Raw genomic sequence first — 23,169 nt, 5'->3', positions numbered from 1 at the left:
CAAAGGCTCTGAGTCTGAGCTGTGTTCTGTCTTTGTTCAAAAGCAGGAGAAGCAAGTTCTAGAGAAGTGCTAAAGATAAACCAGCACCTCAGCGTACCTTTCACCTTAAGGGACATGAAAAGGGAAGAGCTGTCTCACTTCGTAATTGGATGCTCTGCAGTCTGGGTTCATGGATTATCACTGAAATCATCCCGTGAACTACCAGCGGAAAGAGCTCTTTCTGGATTTGCGGGAAAGGACCAGATGGATGCTTTCTGAGGTCCTTCCCTGCTCTCTCAGTCAGCCACAAATGACTTGAGTCCACAGCCAGGACTCCTTGGAGCTATCCAGGGTCCTGACACGGATTTGGGTTGAACCTTCTGTGAACCTGCTACCCAGAGCCTTGGAAAATGCTGCTATTAACAGAACACCTACTGGGTGCCAGAAATATCTCATACAGTATCTCTAACTAATTTTCACACAACTTCAGTAGGTTCTTTCCCCACTTTGCAGACAAAAATTCCTCTGAGCCTAGGCAGACAAAAATCTCTCCTAGCCTAGGGAGCTCTAGGTCACAGAGCTGGAAGTATTCAGAAGTCTGCTCTCTCCAGCACACATGCTGCACTCTGCCACACATGTGGCCAGGTGCTGCCATCTTGTTGTCTCCTCTGGCTGTCTTTAACCTCAAGTGTTCAGTTTGCCTGACATTTGGCAGCAACTCATAATCCATCGCCTACTCTCCCAGCCAGGGGGACACTGTGCAGTTCCGCCCCTCCCCCAAGTCTGCTTCCAGTCAGTCTCGCCTCTATCTCTCAGGTGCATCTGCCCATCCCATATGGCTGGAAAGCATGGCACTGAACATCCAATCCCTAGGCAATCACTCTTTTAAATATCAACTGATTTTTCTCCCCTTCAGTTTTTTAGAGACCACTACCTGCATTCCCAGGAAAAAACACTAGAGCAGTCAACTAACAGTCTGGCATAACTCCCACAAAGACACTATTTATCTTTGAGAATAAAATGCTAAGAGAATGCATATCTAAAGAAGGAAGGCCACCCTGGACACATCTGGCCTCCTCACAATTTTTACCACTGTTGGAGGTGTTGTTCTAGAACATTCTAACAGAAATAGTAAATGTAGGGGAAAACTTTCTGTTTTAAGCAACCAAATTCTAAATAGGTAGAGTCATGTTTTCACAAGAAAACAGTGGCATTTCTTCAAGGGGGTAACGGTACTTTAACAATGCAGTGGTATTTCCATGAAGAGCTAAAGTTATAATTTTTTGTACAAGTGTAAGTGGTGTATCATTAGCTGTGAAAATTAGCCTGTGTGTGGGGCCTAAAATAATCTAACTAAACACTGACCCATGTGGGATCCACATTTCAGGGCACTATCCCTGGGCTGGGTTGAGGAGGAAGAGAAGAAAGGTATTGAGAGGCAGGACTGGAGCTGGGAACAGCCCAGCAGGTGGTCCCCATCCCACCATAGCACAAAGACCATGACTCTATTCTCCCTATTCTGCAGTAACAAAACCCCTCATTTTCGGAAGGACCTATGGCTGCCCTGAATAAAGACATCTCCCAGCTTCCTTTGTAGATGGATATGGCCATCTATGTTTTGGCCAACAAGATAGAAATGAAGGTGCCATGTACAGCTTCCAGGTCATGTCCCTAAAGGGAAGGGCTGTATCCTATCCTTCCTGTCTTGCCCTTCCCATGGGCTGAAATGAAAACAAAGTCTTGGGCCATCTTAAGCCATGTAAATGAGGGCAACACCCTAAGGAAAGCAAAGCAACAGAACAGAAGGAATCTGGGTCCCTGAAACCAGGCAGCTCACACCCATGCTGTTATGGGAGAGAGAAATAAACTATCCTATTTACGCTCCTGTTCTCTGAGGTCTCCATTATAAGGATGGAAGCTAAATATCTAACCACCAATTGCCTCTGTGATCTTGGGTGGGTCCTGTTTCTGCCCTGAGTTTATTGTTTTTCACCAAATGGAGGCACCAGCCCAAATGATCCACACTGTTTCCTTCTACTCAGACATGAAGAGAAGATTCTGAGGACAATCCAGCAGCTGAAGGTGGACCCTTAAGAGTGACTATCCTTCTACACCTGGAGTCAACCAGGAACAGCAACAAATGGAATTAGGAAGTCTTCAGAAAGTTTTGTCTGTGTAAAGAGCAGTTAGAACAGCTTTGCCAAAGATATCACCATGTCTTGGGAAGCCACAGGTTTTTGTTGTTGTTGTTGTTGTTGTTGTTGTTGTTGTTTTTGAGACAGAGTCTCACTCTGTCACCAGGCTGGAGAGCAATGGTGCGATCTCGGCTCACTGCAGCCTCCGCCTCCTGGGTTCAAGCGATTTCCTGCCTCAGCCTCCCGAGTAGCTGAGACTACAGGTGCTTGCTACCACACCCAGCTAATTTTTTGTAGCTTTAGTAGAGACGGGGTTTCACCGTGTTAGCTAGGATGGTCTCGATCTCCTGACCTTGTGATCTTTCCACCTCAGCCTCCCAAAGTGCCAGGATTAAAGGCGAGCGCCACTGTGCCCGGCCACCACAGTTTTAGCTTTCTCTGCCACAGTTTAAAACGGGCCTGACTGGATGGCCAGATTTGGCATGGGCCCCATCACCAAGCACAAGCATGGGCTTGGCGGTCCATGAGACCTTCCTAAGCTTCCCTCTTCCTTCTGTGTGAAATGAGGATAATGCCTATTTCAAATGATGTCGTGAGGATTGGTTAGAGATCACTCTGCAAAGCATCTGACATGAAGACTGCTCAATAATTAGAAAGCTTGTGGCTGCCTTCACTCACAATCACTGTGCAATAAGCAATGTCTGTCCAACCCAGTGAGCGAGTGGCCTTGGCTGGCAGAGAACAACATATCTGGGGGCTCAAGACTACAGACAAAGAGGCAGGGATCAGCTCTGTCTCAGCTGTGAAGGGCACTGGGAAATGGCTCTTGACAATCCTTATGGATCTTCTCCCTGATAGATAGGGGTGGTAGTGGAAGGCTGGTATTAAGAGGTGATAATCCATTGGCTGGGAAAATCTGAGTGAATAGAACCCAGAGATAAGAAAGACCTCAGGACAGATGAGAAGCATACACAGCTGTTTGGAGGAGCTGCAGCAGCCAGACTCGAATGAAGGACAGAGGGAATCAGTCAGAGTGGCCACTATGGATGAGAATCCTCTCTGAAGTCCTAACTGTGGCAGCTGATGGGCCAGGGTGCAGACAGTGCCTAGAAGGAAGGGAAAAAATTATATCTGGATGAAACCAAATAAGATCATACTCCAATTTAAAATGATAGAAGGCACTCAAAGCTGAGATGAAGGGAAGCAGGGGACCCAACTGCACCATCACAGATACACACAACAGGGAGGAAGCCTGCCCTGTAAAGAGGGATGCCAGGCTTTCGGGAGTAGCCAAGGTCAACGAACATCTCCAACCTTTCGGATGCACCAGGAACCTGGTGAGGAAGGAGCTTGGGGGCTCTCCGTTGAGGGGCACATGGTTGCTGGGGGCTCATGCACAGTTGTGGGGGGAAAGTGGCTGAGACTTCTCAGATACTGACAGGAAAACGCCCCTCCCAACCCTGAGAGGTCACAAGGGAGGGGCGTTTTCCTGTCAGGCATCATCGGGGCTGGGGTAAGAAACCAAACAGCTAGGAGCTTAGGGAATAGTGTCACTCTTTCTTCTCACTGATGGTTGGGAACATAAAGATCACCTATACCCATGGCTCATTCCAGCCCTGAGAGTCCAAGACTCTGTTATTTGATAATGAGAGACATCCTAGTTGGACACAGAGGACTCAAGAGGAAAAAATGCTTCACTTGGGAAAAATGGAAGATCAGAAGACAGCTAATAATAATAGGACTGACATTTATCATTTGCTTGATGTGCCTTATTCTTACATTACCCAATTCTAGAAGACAGAAAATATCATTCCCATTTCACAGAGATGGACACTGAAGCACCCAGAAGTTGAGCATTTGACCTGTGGTTGCAAAGCTAGATAAAGGCAGGATTCAAACTCAGAGCCACTCAGCTCCGAAGCCCTGAATGGACCCCTCGGGAGTTCAAGTTCCCCTATGAGCCAACTATGTTCATCTCACACCATGTCCTCCTGTGTCCCCTGAACAAACCCTGCACTTCCCTGCCTGCAAACCTTTGCTTTCGTGTCACCCTTCACCTGAGTGGGACAGTGGAGGTGAGCAAAGGAAGGTCCTTTCCTCTTCTCTACCTATGAAAATCTTGCTGACCTTCAAGACCAGTTCAATGACCATGTCTTCCAGGACTCAGTAAGAGGCCATCCAGGCAGAACAAAACACCCCTGTCACAGCCTACAACACACTGAGCAATGTGGCATACAGATATGGGGAGCCATCTTGGCTTCAGAAAATCAAAGTTCACATCCAGCCTCTGGCACTCTGTATGCATGTGGCTGACTTTTGGCAAGCTATTATCTTTCTAGGTCTTGATATTCTCTTCTGTAAAGTGGGGATAGCACGAAGAAGTCATTAGGTTCTTGCAGATGAATTCAATCCCTTTAAGCCTCAGGCTCTTAATCTGTGAATCATAGACCATAGTTCCCACCTCTCTTGGTAGGTGTGAGGATTAAATGAGCCCATGTCTACACAGCACCAGGTACAGTGACCTGACACATCAGCCCTCAGGAGACAGTAGCTCCCCTTCCTCCTTCTACTTAGCCCTTATTTCATTCTGCCTTGTAACACAGTCAGCTGTTCACAGATCTGGCTCTCTCTTTACTTGGTATCTACTCAAAGGCAAGGGCTTTTTTCATCTCTACAGGCTCTGAAACACTTCCTGAGAAGACCTACATAGACTGTAAATAGTTGATGAATGAATAAATTCAGATCTCAATAACATGGTAAGAACAAACAGAACATAACAAGACATAACCCCATATGTCTGCAATAAGCTCTGGTGTGAACAGTCCATGTTCGCATTTCAGCCTCTCCATCTGAGAGTAAAACACTCGCAGTTGAATTCCATTCATATCCATCCACTGAGCCCACGGTGTGCCAGGCCCTATGCTGGATTCTGAGAGCATGCTGATGAATGACCTGGGTCCCTGCCCTCAAGGGTGTGTGAGCTAACCCTAGAACAGATGTATATGACTGACAGGTCACAGGATGACAGCAGAGGGCCTCAGGCACATGCACAGTGGTGTGAGCAGCTCGGGTGGCAGTGGTGCGCCAGAGAGCTCCACCTGGAGCTGAACTCTGAAGGGGGAACAGCATGTTCCCATTGCTCCAGAGTCCTGATCTGGAATGTGCTACATGAAGAAAGTCCTTAAAGCAAGAAGAACCCAGGACACAAAGCAGGCAGAGTTCTTTAAGCTGGGAAAAATCACCTCCAAGGAAAGACACAAGCCCTGTATGCAACGGTGACAAGATACTTAAAAAGCAACCATGCTCATTAAGAAGGCTGAGCCCAATTTAAATCCCTGTCCACAGGATATCTAAAATTCACTGGACGAGGCAGTCTAGTGTTTAAGCCTATTTCATGGTGAATTAAGGTTAGCTAGGGAGTCAGTGCTATTGATTTTTACGTAGCTTTACCATAAAGACCACGAAAAGAAAACAAACCCAAAATGAAACATAAACATTCCACACAGTGCCCAGCCAAGCTTACACTGGTATTAGGAGCTATTATTTACTGCCTGGAAAACATACGAGGAACCTTGGCTAATAATGATTTAAATCCCGTCCATCTCTCTTAGACTAGAAGGCTGGTGTCACCGTGGCGACCAAGGTCACCATTAAAGCACACGTTCCCCAGGCAAGGATGTACCAGTGGTGGGACACTGCCAGACGACAAGCACCACCCTGTGTCCTCTCACTCCCTTAAAAACACTTGTGATGGAGTTGTAGAGAGGAGGGATCCGATATTCAGGGGCTGCATTTGGAGCCAGAAAGAGCAAGGTGCTGCCTTGTTCCTGCAAGCATCCCCTGTTCTGAAAGGCAGACTCTCCTCCCATCCATCCAATTGACCAAGGACTCTGGGTTCTCCTGGGTCCTTCCTCAGGGATCCTGAGCAACATGGATCCCTCCCAGCTCATCCATGCTGGTTGCAACATGCTCCTTTCAAAACTGCTTCACTTCTTGGAAGAAGAATCAATGCTCACCTCTTGTTCTCACCTCACTTGAAGACAGTCTATCCTCTTTCTTTCACTTCTCTTCTTGGCAGCCATCCCACAGGACACCAGGGACTATTACAATCATCCAACCTAATTACTTCTTCACTTGCTCGTCTCCTATCTTTGCAGCTTTAAAACTTTCCTTCATTGGACTTTTCTAGTTTTCTGCTTCCTTTCTCCATGATTTTCTTAAGTCTCTTTCACAGATTCATTACTTCGTGCTTTTTTTATTTTTTGTTTTTGTTTTTGAGACAGAGTCTCACTTTATCGCCCAGGCTAGAGTGCAGTGGTGCAGTCATTGCTTGCTGCAGCCTTGACTTCCTGGGCTCAAGTGATCCTCCCACCTCAGCCTCCAAAGTAGCTAGGACTATAGGTGTTCACCACCATGCCCAGCTAATTTTTTAAATTATTTGTAGACATGGGGTCTCGCTATGTTGCCCAGACTGGTCTTGAACTCCTGGGCTCAAGCAAGCCTCCCACCTTGGCCTCCCAAAATGTTGAGATTACAGGCTTAAGCCACCGTGCCCGGCCTCTTCGTGCATTCTTTCAATCAATTAATCAACTAACCAATCAATCAATCAACTTCAATTAGCATCTGTTATCTGCCAGCTACTGTGTTAGGCACAGGAGCAAGTCCTGCCTCACAGGTAGCTCTCAAAGGAAGCTGCTCTCTACAGATTTCCAAACTGTTTCCCAGAAGTGGGGCCTCACCCAGATCCTATTCTCCACTCTCCTGGGTTTTCTTTCCTATTCCTATGGGTTTAGGAGCCACCAATGTACTGATGCTCTTTAATCCTCCTCATACAGTGGTATCTCTTGAATTTAAGACACATATTTTCAACTCTCTTATGTATATGTCTACCTGGATTTCCTATGAAGACCTACAATTCCTATGAAGACCTACAAAGTTGAGTATGTGGATACTCAACACCAAAATTATCACTGTCTCCCCCAAATCTGTTCTTCCTTCTGTGTGCCCCTTTTAGATAATGGTGTCATCCAAGCTACAACCTCCATGTGTCTTCTTTGATTTCAGCCTCCCTGCTTCCCACTCTTCAAAGATAAACCTTTTGACAGGGAGGAATGCATAGTCTGACTCCACTTCCCAGAAGTTCCAGCACTCCATGGAAGGTGCTCTTACCCAGTATGGCCAGTTCCAATGGAAGTGCCCAGCCCAACACACGTCTTACAACCCTCGCCCTCCTTCTCCTGCTTTGAAGCCTCATTAGCCTGGATTTTCCCTTCTTCTCAGGGAACCCTTCAACTTCCTCTTCCTCTCAGCCCCTTACATGTTGGTGCTCCCCAAGTCCCATCTTCACTCTTGTGCTCTTCTCTCTTGCATTCTCTTCCTGGCTATCCCACTTGTTCCCAGAGCTTCAATTCCATCAATTCTAAGATACATGTTTTAAAAATGGTTCACCTTATTATCTCTGAAATCAGGATGGCTCCCAAGTGGCAGCTGCAATGTAGTTTCCACTGCCAGAATGGAAGGGACCAAGGACATAGCTCTTCCTATTGTTATCACTATAGCTGAGCTAAGGGCTTTGTTGGATAAAATATTTTAAATTAATTTAGTCAATTACTGTGTGAGATTTAGAATGTCTTTTAAAAAGATTACACTATGTCTCTGCAGAAAGGCACAGAAATAGGGATAAATTTTGATACTGTAAAGAAAATAGAAATCATTGGTGAAATGATCACACTTCCATATTTTCTTGCAAAGAAACAACCAATTATTTTGTGGATCCAAGAAAAGAAGATATCCCCAAGTAAATGAAGCTATGTTACATTCTGTTACTACAATACCCACAAACTGATTGCCAAAAAATACCCCAGAAAACACACCTGAGAAGAAGAATCTGCCAATTCCTTTGGAAGAAACTTCAAAGCAACAAGAGAGTCTGGTATGACTATTCCATGTGTCACACAGGAATAATGTTAAAGCAATGGATAGTAGATTAATTGGGAGTGTTTTTACTTCTGGTAAATGTTCTTAATTGAAAGCATTATGTACCTTCTGGGACATAAAATAATGATGTAACTTAGATTAGACAAAATATGGCATATTAGAGGTTTCTCATTTTGGGAAGACGTAGGTCCCTTCAAAATATGATGGTATCTACAGACCCTCACCCTAGAAAAATGTACATATCACAGAATCTCAGAATTTTTATACAATTCCAAGGGGTTCATGGACACGTTGAAACATCCACGGGCTCCAGGTAAAGAAATCCTAACATATATGCTAACGATTCCACTCCACCTGAGCTCAGACATACCTGTCTGCAACCCAAACATCTCTACCTGCAGAGTCACAGACATTGCAGACTTAATGGGTCCCCAAAGAATGGTCTCCCTCAACTCCAGCCAAAACTCTACCTGCTACCATATTTCTCCATTTCACCTACCAGCACCACTGAGCACTGGGCACTCAAGCCAGAAAGCCAGGCTTCATCTGGGGCTGCTGTGTCTCCTTTACCCTCTACACTGGGTCACAGAGGGCTGACTCATACTCTTGCATATTTCACAAATCCTTCCTCTTCTCTCCACCTCAAAGTTGTCACTATCTCCTACCCAAACTACTAAATGGCATGTGTTCTGATCTCAGCCCCTGCTATTCATTCCACATGCTACATTTACTGGTGGCCTTTTTTATAAAGCTTGGTTGTGTTCTGGTCCAGCCCATCCTATTCATATCCACATGGCACAATTTTATGGTGGCGTTTTTTATAAAGGCTTGGTTGTGTTCTGGTGCTCAGCCCTACTACTCCATCATCTCATTCCACATGCCACACTTTATGGTGGTCTTTTTATAAAGCTTGGTCATAGCATCCCCTGGCTTTAAGCCTTCTGGTGCCTCTGTATTGCTCTCCATTTCTTACCAGGCTTGTCTACAAGCCCTTCATAAGGTGATCTCTACCTACCAATCCAGCCTGCTTCTCTTCATACACCCTCAAGGGCTGCCCATTCTGGGCATAAAGAACTTGTTCCATTCCTTTCCAGAGCCATGTTCTCTCTCTCTCTCTCTGGACAATCCCACATGCTGCACAGGACCAAGTCTTAGATATTTGCCTTTATGTCTCCTTAACTTACCAGAATACCTAAAACCCAGTAGGTGTTTAATAAGTGTATGTTGAATTAATTTGAAGGCACATAGCTCTGTAAAACAATAACACAGTATTAAATGCCATAGTGAGACAGAGAAACAGAGTGGGTTCCAGTCCCAGCTCTGTGACCTTGAGCAGGTTACTGTACCTCGCTAAGTCTCAGTGTGCCCACCTACAAAGTGGAAACAAAAATAACTTCTTCAAAGAATTATTGTGAAGATTAAATGACATAACGTAAGTTAGTGGTCACAACAAGAGCAGTACATCCTCTAAGGGTCAACCTGGAGACATGTAGAGGCGTTTTGAGTAATCATAAAGATGGAGGTGATGCATTTGATGGCCAATAACTAGAGATGCTGGGAATCCTACAGTGTGTGGGGCCATCCTCACACAGCAAAAATCTCTCCTGCTTCTCAAGATTTCCGCATGTGCCACTTCCTGTGGGGTGGGGAGGAGCTGTTTATAATTATTCGAGTGAGAAGCTAACTCTCTTTTACATATATCCTCGAAGTTTTTTTTTAACCTCATTTTAATATAGACTGAATTTTCCAGAAATGCAATTACCATGTAAATTGAGGAAAGACTGTCTCTTTAACTCAGTACTTTACCAAGCATTGTTCATCATTTCAGAAAATCATGTCACTAATGGCTGCACTGTCCATGGAATGTGAGTGATTGACACAACCACCACTGTATTAGTTACTATTTCAGCTATTGCATTCATGGTGATTCTATAATACCATATGTGACTAGTTCTTATTTAAAGAGGTAAAACACGGAGAAAAAGTATGGACAATATTCAGTGGTGCATCGGCTCTCTTGTCTCACATCCATATGTATTTCTTACAAGCTGGTGCCAGCACCTGACTACTTCATTATGTTTTCTTGTGTGCTCGAGCATTTACATATTGAAATACATGCTGTTTTATTTATAATTTGCTCTCTTTTTGCTTTTCCTTTATAATATAGCTAGGGCATCATATCAATTTTCTTGAACGTATCTGTGCAGATTATTTATGAGTTGCATTTCAGGGTGACAAAAGCCATGTTACAAAATTCTTGTCATAAACAAGGGGTGCAGGGTCTGTGAGTGACTTGTAAAAGCCCTGGCACCAAGGCTGGCATAGAGTAAGCATTTGTTTCCTGGGTGTTGGTACTATTATTATCAATATACTGAGCTGATCACAATTATGACACAACTTAATTGTGATTCAGGATAAGGCTCTTGTCTGGCTTCAGCCGAGTGAATTATCGTCTGCTCCAACGTTCTCACTGGGGGTTCTAGTTCATTACACATCAGGGGTTGTCAAACAGGAAGGAAGACAGCTGCTACCCAGCATAGAGCACAATGTGAAGCCTGTTGGTGCCACCTCCACTTTCCCAAAATACACCCCCTACTCAGGAACATCAATGGCTCCCCGCTGCCCATAGGACCTTCCTCTGATAATTGTGCTTCCTCTACTCTGAAGTCTGGCCCAGCCTATGGCTTCCCAGCCCCTATAGCCATCCTTGGCTCTACCTTTCCACAGCCCTCCTCCAATGTGAGGTCCAGTTCTAGCCCCTCCCCTTGCTCAAAGTGATGCTGAAATCACACCTCTTCCAGGAGGTCTTTCCACCCCGGGCCACTATAACCTCCTTATCCAAACTCGGTACCAACACAGACTGTGCCAGGATTTGATAATACTTACTCCAGAATCATTTGATTATCTTCAGGTGAGTGAATCCAATCTTACTTTCCCCACTAAATCGAGAGCAGTTTGATGTTGGAGCATGGATTTGTAAAAACTACAAGCAATAATGATGAGACTTACATCGGGGTGTTCCCTGCATACCAGCATTGGGGGAGCATTTCCACACATCCCCTCACTTGAGCCTTATAACAACCTGTGAGGTGGGGGGCTCTCAGTGCCCCCTGGTAAAGCTGAGAAAACAGCTCAGAAGAAAAGAAGGCCTGTGCCCAAGGTCATCGGGGAGGCAGAGCAACCATTCAGACCGGGGCCTACCTGGTTCCAGAGGTGGTGGAGCCCATGGGCTCTGCTGTCTTCCACCCATTCATTTTCAAATTACCCAGCCCACCACAGGTACCCGGCGCATCATAAGCGCTTGTCCTGGTGGGTGGGAGGGAGGGCCAATGCTTTTTGAGGACTCTGTGGGTACCAGGGAGAAAAGCACTGGTTTTGGGGTCCACCTTGGTAGACCTGGGTTTAAATCCTGACTCCTCCACCAGCTGTGGGACCCTGTGCACATCACTTACCTCTCTGGGCCTCAATATCTTCATTTGTAAAGTGGATTTGTCAACACTCGCCTGACAGTCTGTTGTGAAGGTTAAGTTAAATCATGAAAGTGGAGGGCCCAGGACAAAGTCCAGCAGTGCTCTGCAAACGATGTGCCTCAGCTCAGCAGGAAGGACCTGGGTCTGTCTGACTCCACTGCTTTCGGGACTCTCTCTTCCCATCATTTCCCTGCTTCCTTCTCAACCTGCAGTCTCCCTCCATTTGCTCCTGGTTTTCAGACAAGGGTCTCGCACCTACAGCTGCACTCTCAGAACCACACACAATTTCTATCAATCCTTTCTCGATTGTCACTCCTCTTCCCCAAGACAAGTTTTCCCTCTGCTCTTCCCTTAGCCTCCACTGGGGGTGAGGGAGAAGAGCAATTGGTTGAGTGACTGCCAGGAAATGCTAGCATTTTCACCCCAATCAATCAAATGGGTGCTAGCACATGACAGGCATCACAGACTTGCTGGCTGATGGAATCAATCAACAAGTGACCACTCATAGCACATCCCATGTGGCTCACACTAGGAATAAAAAAATACATGCTCTTAGAGTCCCTGGCATGCAATGGGTTCCCAATCAACATAGGCAAAGAGGAAGGAAAACCGAAGAGAGGAAAGAGGGAAAAGGGAAGGAGGTAAGCTTTCTGGTCATTGTACACATGGTTTCTTTTCCCTAGAATCCCCTACTTCTCCTGCTTCTGGGAAATTAACAACTATCCACATTTCACACCTCAGCTTAACACCACTGGCTCCCCAGGGTCATGTTTATCTTTACCACAGGGAGATTTTGTAACTGTCTGTTTACTAGTCTGACTCGCACTCCAGCCTGTAATCTTGTTTAGAATTGGTATCTGCAGTGCCTGGCACAGGACATGGTACACAGGACAGGCTTAGTAAATATTTGTTTCATGGAGTAAGAAATCTCCCTGGACCCACAAGCTTGACAGAGATACAAGAGGCAAACTTAGGGATGCTCAGCTGGATGCTGCTGCTGCTAAGAGCTATGGCAAGAGTGAGGAGACGGCCGAGAAGGATGAGGGTGGGAGAAGTCAGGGAAGGCTTCCTGCAGGAGCAGAAGACAGCAGGGTGTGGCAGAAACAAAAGGGATGAAGAAGTAAGGGATGGAGAATCTAGGTCTGTGCAGTATTCTAGAGGCAGAAAGTTGCTCTGGATTCATTATCATAGTTCTGCCACTAAAAATTGACTTCAGCCTATTACTTAAACCTTTAGAGCCTCAGTTTTTCACATCTGCAAAATGGGGTGATTAGTATCTACTCCACAGGGTGCTTGTATCAATGGGAGATATTTTACTTAGCTAATTGTCACTTGTGTGTTCTTAAGCATATCACAGCCTCATTAGTAAAGTTAGAGGACTGAATTTGCTGATTAGCCCTGTGTCTATCCATCCACATAGCTATTCACTACCCCCTACCCATCTCCCCATTCCCCACGTATCTACCTACCCGCCTACTCACCCACCCATCCACCCATCCATCTACTCACCCACCCATCCATCTACTCACCTATTCACCATTTTTTATTTAGGCACCTGGTTCAGCACCAGGCAGTCTGTCCTTTGGGAACTTATTTTATAATGGGTCAAACGTGTGTATAAACATACAGAAAAGTTATAAATATACCAAGTCTACACTACAGGAGGTAGGGAGACTGGACTGAAACAGAGAAGGACCTTGAATGCTGGGCTCAGGAATGATATTAAGGCAAGGACTCTGGAATCAGACAGATGTGCATCCGCATCTTGGCTCTATTACTTACTGTCTCTGAGACCTTGAGTGGCTTCCTCAGCCTCTCTCTGCCTTATAAAAGGCAGGAGGGGGATAACGGCATGAGACCCTGGCAGGCTGCTGGGAAAATTAACAGAGAGGATGCTGCATGGTGCTTAGCACAATGCCTGCCTGTGGCCAAGCCTCCCGCAGTGTTAGCTCTGATTACACATGCTAAGGATTAGAGGGCAACACACGAAAAACGAGAGAATGTATAGTGGTGGGATTGGAGGGAACTATTCTTTCTTTTTTCTTCTTCTTCTTCGTTTTTTTTTTTTTATTTTGAGATGGAGTTTCGCTCTTGTTGTCTAGGCTGGAGTGCTGTGGCGCGATCTCGGCTCACCACAACCTCCGCCTCCTAGGTTCAAGTGGTTCTCCTGCCTCAGCCTCCCGAGTAGCTGGGATTACAGGCATGCAGCATCACGCCTGGCTAATTTTTTGTATTTTTAGTAGAGACGGGGTTTTGCCATGTTGGCCAGGCTAGTCTTGAATTCCTAACCTCAGGTGATCTGCCTGCCTCAGCCTCCCAAAGTGTTGGGATTAGAGACATGAGCGAGACTATTATTTTGCTTAGAAATAGCTTGTTAAAAGTATTGTTTGGACAATTTTTGAAAATCAGTGTCAGTGCCATAGGTGACGGGGAGTTACTGCCAGGTTCTGAGGGGAGAGCTACACAATGAAAGCCATACGGAAGGAAGCTGAGTCTGGCCATGGTACACAAGAAAGCCAGGGCCCCGGCAGGGTGCACAGTAGGGTGGCCCACTGGTGCTACCATCCAGGTGTGAGGCAGGGCATGCCTGCATGAAGGTGCTGTGCTGGCTCTGTCATGTGCAAGGCGGCTAAGGCTGTGGCTCCCAGTCATCCATCCAACACGAATCAAGGTGTTGCCGTGAAGGTATTTCATAGATGTGACTCACATCCACGGTCAGGTGCCTTCACATCCAGGAGATTATGTGGGATAACTGGGGTGGGCCTCAGTCACTCAGAGGAAAGGCCTACAGAGCAGAGCGGAGACATCCCCAATGAGGGAGAAGTTCTGCCTGTGCACAGCAGCTTCAGCTGCGTGGAGAGTCCCAGCCTACCCCTCCCGACGACCTGCCTCCACAGTCACCAATTCCTCCACTCGAGCTCTTCCTCTGTATCTCCTACTGGTTCTGGTTCTCTGGTTGGATGCCAACTGACATGGGTGGCAAGAGGGATGGAGGGGAGGGGTGGCCTTGGCAGGTGCTCTGGAGGGGGACCCAGCTCCACATCGATCCCGACTGCACTGGGGTGAGTGGGTCATTGCCCGCAGGCAACAGCAAGTGGGGGTGCCCTTGCAACATGCCAGCTGCGGTTTAGCCATCCAGTCTCAGGCTCGTGTTATCTCTCCCTGCTACCTCAAATGCCCCTTTGAACTTTAGCTCATCACTCTTCCTGCCACATCTGTCCAAGGCGGCTCACAGTTCCCCCTGCCTGGAGCTGCCCAGACATGCTGGCCCCAGGGTATCTTTCTTCACTGCAGCCCACCCTGGCTGCCAGGCTCACCTGACTCAATCATCCCAGCCTGGGCTCATTCTTTCACAAGTAACAACACTCTACTGTCACTGCATACGTCATGCTTTAACCCTGACAGAAGGGGAAACTGAGGCCTAGAGAGGTGAAACAGCCCTGGTTGGCCCACACTAACTCACACAGTTGGCAAGTGGTGGGGCAGGGTTCCTGACTCCCAGCTCCTGCTCGTTCCACTCCCCCCACCATCTGTGCCTCATCTTCTCTTATTTTCCCAATTCTTGAGAGCTAATCATTCTTTTACCATTCTCCATAGCACCTAACACAGAGCTAATATTCAGTAAATACAAAACAAATTCCCCACTCGTTTCTGGCTTAGTTTTCCAAAGCACTGTGCCTCACCCTGCACTGAGAGCAAAGCCACTTTGAATATTTGGTGCCTGCCAAACAGGAGGGTGGCTTCCTGTTTCCCAGGGAGACCCATGTGCACAGGGACACCATTGCACAGGCACCAGGTTCCAGGAGGGGCTCGGTAAGGGTTAACTGCAGCACCACTGCCTGCCCCTGCCACTGGGACTCCTGGCCTTCTCCAGGCCGCCAGCCACAGGACCCCCTCCCACCCAGCAATCACTGGGACTTTGGGGGGCCTTTGTACTTTAATAAAGACGGTATTACCAAGTCGCAAAACTTCCCTCCTTTCCAAGCTTCCTTGCTGCCAGGGTTCCTGCTAAAGGTGAAGCCCTGTCATTCAAGGCCAGAGAAAGGGCTGAATCAAGATGCTGAACTCTTTTGACTTAATGTCACAATCTACGGCTCTCCCCAAACCACAGTGGTGTGAGAAGTGCTCCCAACGGTATGGCACCTTCGGTGTCCTCGGGTTCAGGGCCCTGGGGCAGGGGCTCTCCTGTTTGGCCGCCCAGGCGTTCTGCATGCATCTCATGAACGCTCTAGTTTCCTCTCTGAATGCAGACATCAGTCCCGGCCCCTGGGAGAGTCCTGCCACCAAGGCAGCTCTCCTCTCACTTGAGACTGCAACAAAGGCCACTTGAGGGCCCAGAGACAGCGCTGCCCAGTTCCTTTCCTGGGCCTGTCCTCTGCTCTTTCACACATCCCTTCCTTTTATTTCCCCAGCCCCCCTCTACTCCTGCTTTATGCCTCATTGAGCCATTAGACACTTAAAAGGGTGCTCCTGTAGAATAAATTTTCCGTGTGCGGCTCCTGATGGCTCTCCCCGCTGGTGCTCCAGCCCACCTTGGTGGCAGTGGGGGAGGGGAGGAGCCTCCTGCAGCCCCTCTGAGAAATGCCTCCATCTGCAGATCCAAGACCTGCTGGCTTACCCCATGGTAAGCCATGATGGGCTCTGATAGCATCCCCCCATTGTGATCTTAAGGCTTACGCACCATACACCTTTGTTTTCTCATCTGTGAAATGGGGACGATCCTCACACCTTCTGCATAGGGTTGTTGTGAGCACTGAATGAGTTAAGGCTTTGGAGCAGGGCCTGGAGGGAAGAAGGCGCCACTCAGGCCTTGGCCTTGCAGTGACCATCCTCCAGACGACACGATCTGCTTAAGAGTCCTGTGCCACCTCCAATTCCTCTACTTGTGGGTGAATGAAGGAAGGGAAAGAAAAAAATCAATTCAAGGCTCTTTGCAGCTGTTTCTGTGTGAGTGTGTCTGTCTGTGTGTGTGTGTGTGTGTTTTTTCCTTGCCTTGGTGTCCTAGAGCTTTGAAAAGAATAAAAACAGAGCCCCAAAGCAGTGAAAAGGCATGATTCTTCTTAAAATCCCAGTTAATCCTGCAGCTTCCTTTAAAGTGGCAATAGGAGGAGGCGGGGAAGGGACCAGAATTGTTTATGCAGCACCCTCCCCTCCCAGTCACTGCTCTTGGAGACCAGGAAATGAGGGGGAAAAATCCATAAATCATCCACCAAGAGGACAGAAGAAGGAACCAGGCAGTAGGGAGAACAAGGAACAGGAGCCAGCTGGGGAGGGTGTAGGGGCAGAGTGGAGGGACACTCTGACTGTCTGCTAGGTGGAGGTGGCTGTCTGCAGAGGGCAGTGTCTGGGCCAAAGGTCGGGTTAGCCACGCCTATTCAAAAGGCAAAGGACAGCAAGGTCTCAAAATCTTATATGGAACCAGGCCCTGAAGAACAAGGATGAAACCCCGAGAGGTGTCTCTGATCTGACCACCTCTCTCCATTCTCCTGCCACCTCCTCCCTGGTCCTATGCTAACAGGGCCACACACCCTGCCACAGCCTCACCACTCCCCATTCAGTCCATTCACAACAAGCAGCCAGAGCCAGCTTACAGGGATGAAAAGAGACTGTGCTATCCCTGCTGGAAAACCTGCAGTGGTTCTCCAATGCACTTAGAAAAAATTCAACAATGCCTGACCCCCACCGCTTCCCTTCTGATCTCATGCCACCATCTTTCTCAATCACTGACTTTGCTTTGCCTCACAAGTTCACCAGATCCTTCCCACTTGAGACTTCACATGTGCCACTCACTGGCCCCGTCCCATCCTTCTCATCACAGACAGAGGCCATCCCTGACCTCTCTGAGGAGGACACCTGCCCTCATCCTTCCCTCTCCCAGCCCCATGCTCCCTCTCACTGTACTTATGTTGCTGGTTTATCTTCCATCTCTCTACCCCATGGTAAGCCCCATGGTCTGGTTCATTGGCTATTGAAAAGAATCCCCAGCCTGGTGCCTGGTGTAGCAGGTACACAGTAAACACTTGCTGGGTGAGTGAACGAATAAGTGAGTGAATGAGCAACCTCTCTAGCACGTGAACATGTGGACATGTGAAATATCCCATTTGGGGCTGGAAGGCTGGAATGAAATTTTTAAGGATCCTTTAGAAAAGTTCTCCACTGAAAACCATCCTGTTGCTTTTTAATATTTGAAATAGCTCACACTTTGGGTGATAGCAATTTACATATTAGCTTCTTGTTAAGTGGGAATTTGTTTGCATAAATTATTTTAATAAATTAGACCATCAGTCCATAAATTTTTTCCATAAAGGGCCGGGTCACGGATATATTAGGTTTTATGGGCCACACTACGGCAATTACTCCACGCTGCCTCCGTAGAAACACAAAAACATCCAGGGATAATATGTGGGTGAATGGATGTGGCTGTGTTCCATTAAAACTTTATTTACAAAAGCAGGCAGCAGACTGGATTTGGCCCTAAAACCACAGTTGGCCAATCCCTGGATTAGATTAAAGCTTACCAAAACCACAAGAGAAGGACACACAGTCATGAAAAGGTTTTGTTTTGTTTTTTTGGTTTTTTTTTTTTTGGCTTCAACAAATATGCACAGAGATGCTAGAAAAATATCACAAAACATTAATATTGCTGTGCATGCTTTGGCCTAAGATAGAATTTATGATTCTGAATTTATGTGAAATTGTTGTTTCATAGAATATAAAGCATTTCAGTTGTTATCATTCTGCATGTCTGCAATGTTTGCGCAAATGAGAAATTCTAAGGGCAATTTTTATTCTGGAGGTGCTAGGGAACTACTGAAGGGTCAATGTTTCTTGAATGTGTGGGTGGGAAACAAAATGGAGAGGACAGGATGTTTTGGTGTTTTCTTTTAAACAAAAATAGACTTGGTCAATAATTGGATGAGAGGTATCCAACATGTCTGAGTGTTTTCAGACCCAGGATACCAGGAGAAGGAGCTGGTGACAGGGATGGGCAAGATGGATTCAGTTGATGAATAAAACAAAGACATAGGAAAATCACAAAGATGTCTCCACTTTCTGGTCACTTAATTTCAATTATCCCCACTCCAATTATCCAAAGTGAAACTTTACATCATCCAGAAGATACAAACAGTCTGGAAGTTTTCTCCTGAAGAAAGCAAGCACTTTAGAATCCTATGTTTTCACAGGACTTAATACACAATTGAGAAAGGCTTTTTTTTAAATAGGAGATTTCTGAAATTTCCAGTAGTGTCTAGAGCAAGAACTAAAAAAGCTGCTTCTGAGAGAACAGATTGCTCATCGGACCCCGAGGTTGGGAGAAATCCCACATGCCTAACGTCAAAAGATTGTGAGGCATACTGGGAGGTGCCCAAGGGGGTTCGTGGAGAAGAACACGTGTGGATGTTGTCCCGGCAGGGAGACGCTAACACCAGTGCTTCTAGGACTTCACCTCTGGTGTTGTTATAGCCCCATTCGGGATCAACTTATTCATGACCTGATCCCAAATCCTCACTTACAGAGCCACCTGCTGAAAGGCCAGGTCTACAGTGTCTGCCTCCCTGAGCAGGTGAAATGCTCACTGAATTGACTTAAAGTTGGGGATATTGTTTTAATATCCCTTGGAGATAGGAGGGGTCTAGGGACTTTTTCTTGAATTAACGAGCATTTATTATAAACGGAAATTTGTGCTGAGGCTTGAGTGTGGGCAGCAAGCTGAAACTTCAGGGAAGAGATGAAGAGGGAACACAAAGCTAGTCGTAGCTGGACAATAGCTGGGAGATGGGTTTCTTCCTATTCGAACAGCCTTGTGAAAAAGGATCTGGCTAGGGTCCCACAGGCCAGGGGCAGGGGTGACCTCTGCCCACTTGGGAAGTTTCAATTGACCCCATGTTTTATTTTTAGCTGTTTTGTACAGAACACAAAAAAACCTTTGGGTGCTGGGCTCGTCTCCAAAGTGAAGTAAGTCGTAAACAGGAACAAAAGTGCCAGATCCTCCCCTGAAAAGCCTACCTATCAATTCACGGACTCGGCGTTTCTCTAAACTGCCAGATGTGCCCCCACAGAACCTCATCATTCATAACAAGCTGGGAAACTGGGGACCAGGCTCTCACTCCTGGCCTGACACTTATTCACTATGTGACCTCAGGCAAGGCCCTTCCACTCTCTGAGACTCAGTTTCTTCATCCATAAAATAAGGGCAGAGGTGAACCAAACCATTTCTAAGGATTCTTACAGCTCCAGCACACTGCATCTCATCCAGGATACTAATGCTGGCCTTGGGCACAGGACACCTGGAGGAGAAACCCAGTCTTCAGGAAAATACTTACTTGGCTCATCTGGTTCCAGCATTTCCCTTAAAAGCACCATTTAGAAAGAGCTGCAGCCAATAATCATTGAGCACCTACTATGTGCTATCTCATTAAATACCTCTTCATAACCAGTCCATAAGAAAATCACCATAGTCCCCACATCACAGATGACAGGTATGATAGTATATCCAGGACATGGACTGCATGGTCCCCATCCCCAATGCTGGAAGTTAATCCCAGTCTTCTGCTTCCTACCAGAGGATCCTTGAGCAAATTATTGATCCCTCCATGCCTCAGTTTCCTCATCTGTAAAATGGGGATAACGACAGCCCCCATCTCATGGGGCTGTTCAAAGCCTAAATGGAGCAGGCATGAGAAGCACAAAGGAAGCACTCATAAATATTAACCATTACTACTGATAATTATCATACTGCCATCACTACCACTCCTACCAGAGATGAGAAAAAGGAGGTTCAGGGAAGACGTGTGAAAGGACACCATTCAAAACAACACAATGTTCTACATCTTAATTGAGAGTCCAGGGGGAGGCAAGGAGGGAGTAGCCTGGGGTCAGTGTTGAGGCAGGGTCACTATGCAACGATGGCCGGGCTGCCTGCCCTCCCTTAGCCCCAGGTTCTCCACTGGTAAGGTAGAGGCCACAGCTCGCCAGGCTGTGAGGATCTGTAGCTCTTGCAAGATGCCAGGGAGTGGAAAGCAGTGGATAAGTGTTCATTCCTTTGCCTTCCCCATAAGCCTCTTGTGAAATCTCTGAGATCATAGCTGTCGGCCCTTCCTCGAACTCAGTTCTTTGCATTAGAATTCTCCAGCGCTCAGACTTAATTGCCCAGTCAGCAGCGAAGGGCCCCACTACGGGACTGAGTCTTCTCCTGCTGGCTAAGCGAAACGGCACTGCTGTAGCTCACAGTCTGGGGCCTGCAGCTCAAGGCCATATGAGGTCCTGGAACAGCCCAACCATGTCCATACACAAGCCTCGTGCAGGCAACCTTTCCTGGACCCACGCACAGCCGCCACCCTGCCAAGCCCCACAGGCCTCTGTGTCAACTCCCAAGAGGTGGTAACCATAGCAGAATTAGTAATAATACCAACCATGATACCTCCTCCCTTCTCTTCACGGTTCATGAATCACTTTCATATATTGTCTGGGTAGGGTAGAGGTTGTGTTTTATTCATCTTTAGAAACCCACTGAATAATGCTAAGTATATAGTAAATACTCAGAAACAACGACTTGAATTATCTTTATAATGAGATTTTTAAAGATTGCCACTTACTCAGCATTCACTATTAGTTACTCTCTCTGTTGAGCACGGGCCATACTCAACTCTCCTTGCATTTCGTCCTCACAACCACCCCATGTGGTGGTAAGCTCACTTACCAATCACATCTTACAGAAGATGAAACTGAGGCTCAGAGAAGTTGAGCGACATGCCCAAGGTCATGACTAGAGAGTGACAGACCTGGGGTTTGAATCCTTGCTCTTATACCCCCAAGCTTTTTTTCCTGGAAGAGGCAGCAAGGAAGACAATGGGAGACTGTGTGTGGAGTCTGAAGAAGTAGATCAATAATGACACAGTTTTATAGTTGGAAAAGAAAATCCTGTTTTCTTCATGATACAAACTACAAAAAGCAAATATAAGCAAAATCACCTTGGCTACAGGGACATGAGAATCTCTGCTCTACTTTCTGCGGTCCCTCTGCATCTGTGTGACTGTTTTAAGTGCACCCTCAGCTTCCAGATAGCCCGTAGCACGGAGCACCTTGGCTTCCTTCCTGCAGATCCGCCCACCTCAAACGTTCTAGAAGTTTCTTCTTCATCCTACCCACCACTGTGGGAGCTGAGGGGAACATCTTTTGGAAAAGGGCCCAGAATTGTTAAGTTCCTGTTTCCCTGGAGGTTTTATCTCCAGCAGCAGTCCCAGCCAAGAACTTAGAGTTTATGAGTAACGGCCTATGGGAAGGAGGCAGGCAAGGAGGGATGTGGTCAGTGCAACCCAGGCATAAGAGATGTTTCATTTCCCCCTTTTTTGTAAGAAAAAAATGAATAGCAAAATGAGGAAGCCATTGGCATTAACACTCAGCCATAGGATTGGGGGCGATAGGGAATGGTGGGGACTGTGGCCAACCAGAGCTCCCTGGAAGGAGGTGGCAGCTGCTCAGTTCAAACACATGCCGCTGTGTGGGCAGGCAAGTCCAGGGTTGCCAAATCTTACTTTCCAAGGGATGCCAGAATCAGATTTCTTTTTTCCACATGAAATATCCTGATTTTTAAATGTTGTCAACGAATTCTTCCCCTCCCCACCTTTTTAAAGTAAACACAGAAGTGAGTTGGACTCGGCTGCAAGTTTCTAACCTCTGTACTGATCCTTGCAGTGCACAGCATTCTCACTCCCCAAATGTCCCCATGGTCCCCTCTGTTTCCAAGCCCCTGTGAAGTAGGTGACACCGTGTCTTAGGTAGGTGACACTGTGTCTCAGGTTCTGGCCAACAGCCTGTGAGTGGAAGAGCCACGTGTAACTCCCAGACCATGGCAGTTAAAAGCTAGCCTCCTCCAGTTTCTCTTCCCTGGTGAGGCAGCAACCCAGGAGACTGCATGGTGCAGGTGACACAGCAAGGCTGCAAGATGAAGCAGTTGCTCTTTCCTCCATACTCCAGGTGAGGGAGAAATACACCCCTGAGATCTTGGGGTCTGTCAGTGGAGGCAGCCAGCATCACCTGCCCTCGTGCACACCTAGAACCCCTGTCTTCATTACCAAAGAATCCTTGTAGTAGTTCAGCATTTCCCAATTTTCAAAGCACTTTAACCCCCTTACCTTGTATAACTCTCAACTCAATAAGACAGACAGGGCAAGGCTTTATTATTTCATAGACGTGCAAACTGAGGCTCAAAAGGTAAAATTGAACTGTCCTAAGGTGGGCGGCCAACAAGTGCTGAGGGTGGGTAGAGCTCACTCTGGTCCAGTGTTCCTCCCGCCTCCCAACTTAAGTGCTGGCCTCTGCCACGTGAACTCCCCATTATTCTCTGGGTCATCTGTGAGCTCATGCCTTCCCCTGCCACGATTAGCTGCTTGAAGATCGACCTCTTACCTTTCCTGTAGACTTGGTCCCCTTCCAGATACAGAAGTAACAGATGGTCCAGGCTGCCAGGAGACACAAGGCCAGCTCCCAGCGAAGGTTCCCGATGTGCTCGATCCCATCGGAGATGGCCAAGACCCGGCGCCTGCAGAAGGTAGGGTGGAGAGTCACTGGGGCTGGGGCTGGGGCTGGCCCATCTTCAGCAAAGCTAGTGCTGCAGAGGAGCAGGGATTGGCCCATGTGCTCATTCA

At 47.1% G+C, this 23,169-nt stretch overlaps 1 protein-coding gene across 1 annotated transcript in view; it reads right to left on the bottom strand.

The window, feature by feature from the left end:
- The window catches only part of SLC6A11 (solute carrier family 6 member 11), a 125,156-nt gene that overhangs the window by 73,709 nt on the left and 28,278 nt on the right, over positions 1-23,169 (bottom strand). Inside the window, exon 5 of the mRNA XM_017858261.1 lies at positions 22,931-23,063. Coding sequence (XP_017713750.1) covers positions 22,931-23,063 — 133 coding nt within the window. The remainder of the gene's footprint in view (positions 1-22,930; positions 23,064-23,169) is intronic.

This window comes from Rhinopithecus bieti, unplaced genomic scaffold (genome assembly GCF_001698545.2).
Source record: "Rhinopithecus bieti isolate Rb0 unplaced genomic scaffold, ASM169854v2 scaffold_48368, whole genome shotgun sequence".
Taxonomy (NCBI): domain Eukaryota; kingdom Metazoa; phylum Chordata; class Mammalia; order Primates; family Cercopithecidae; genus Rhinopithecus; species Rhinopithecus bieti.
This window is presented reverse-complemented; position numbering and strand designations above follow the sequence as displayed.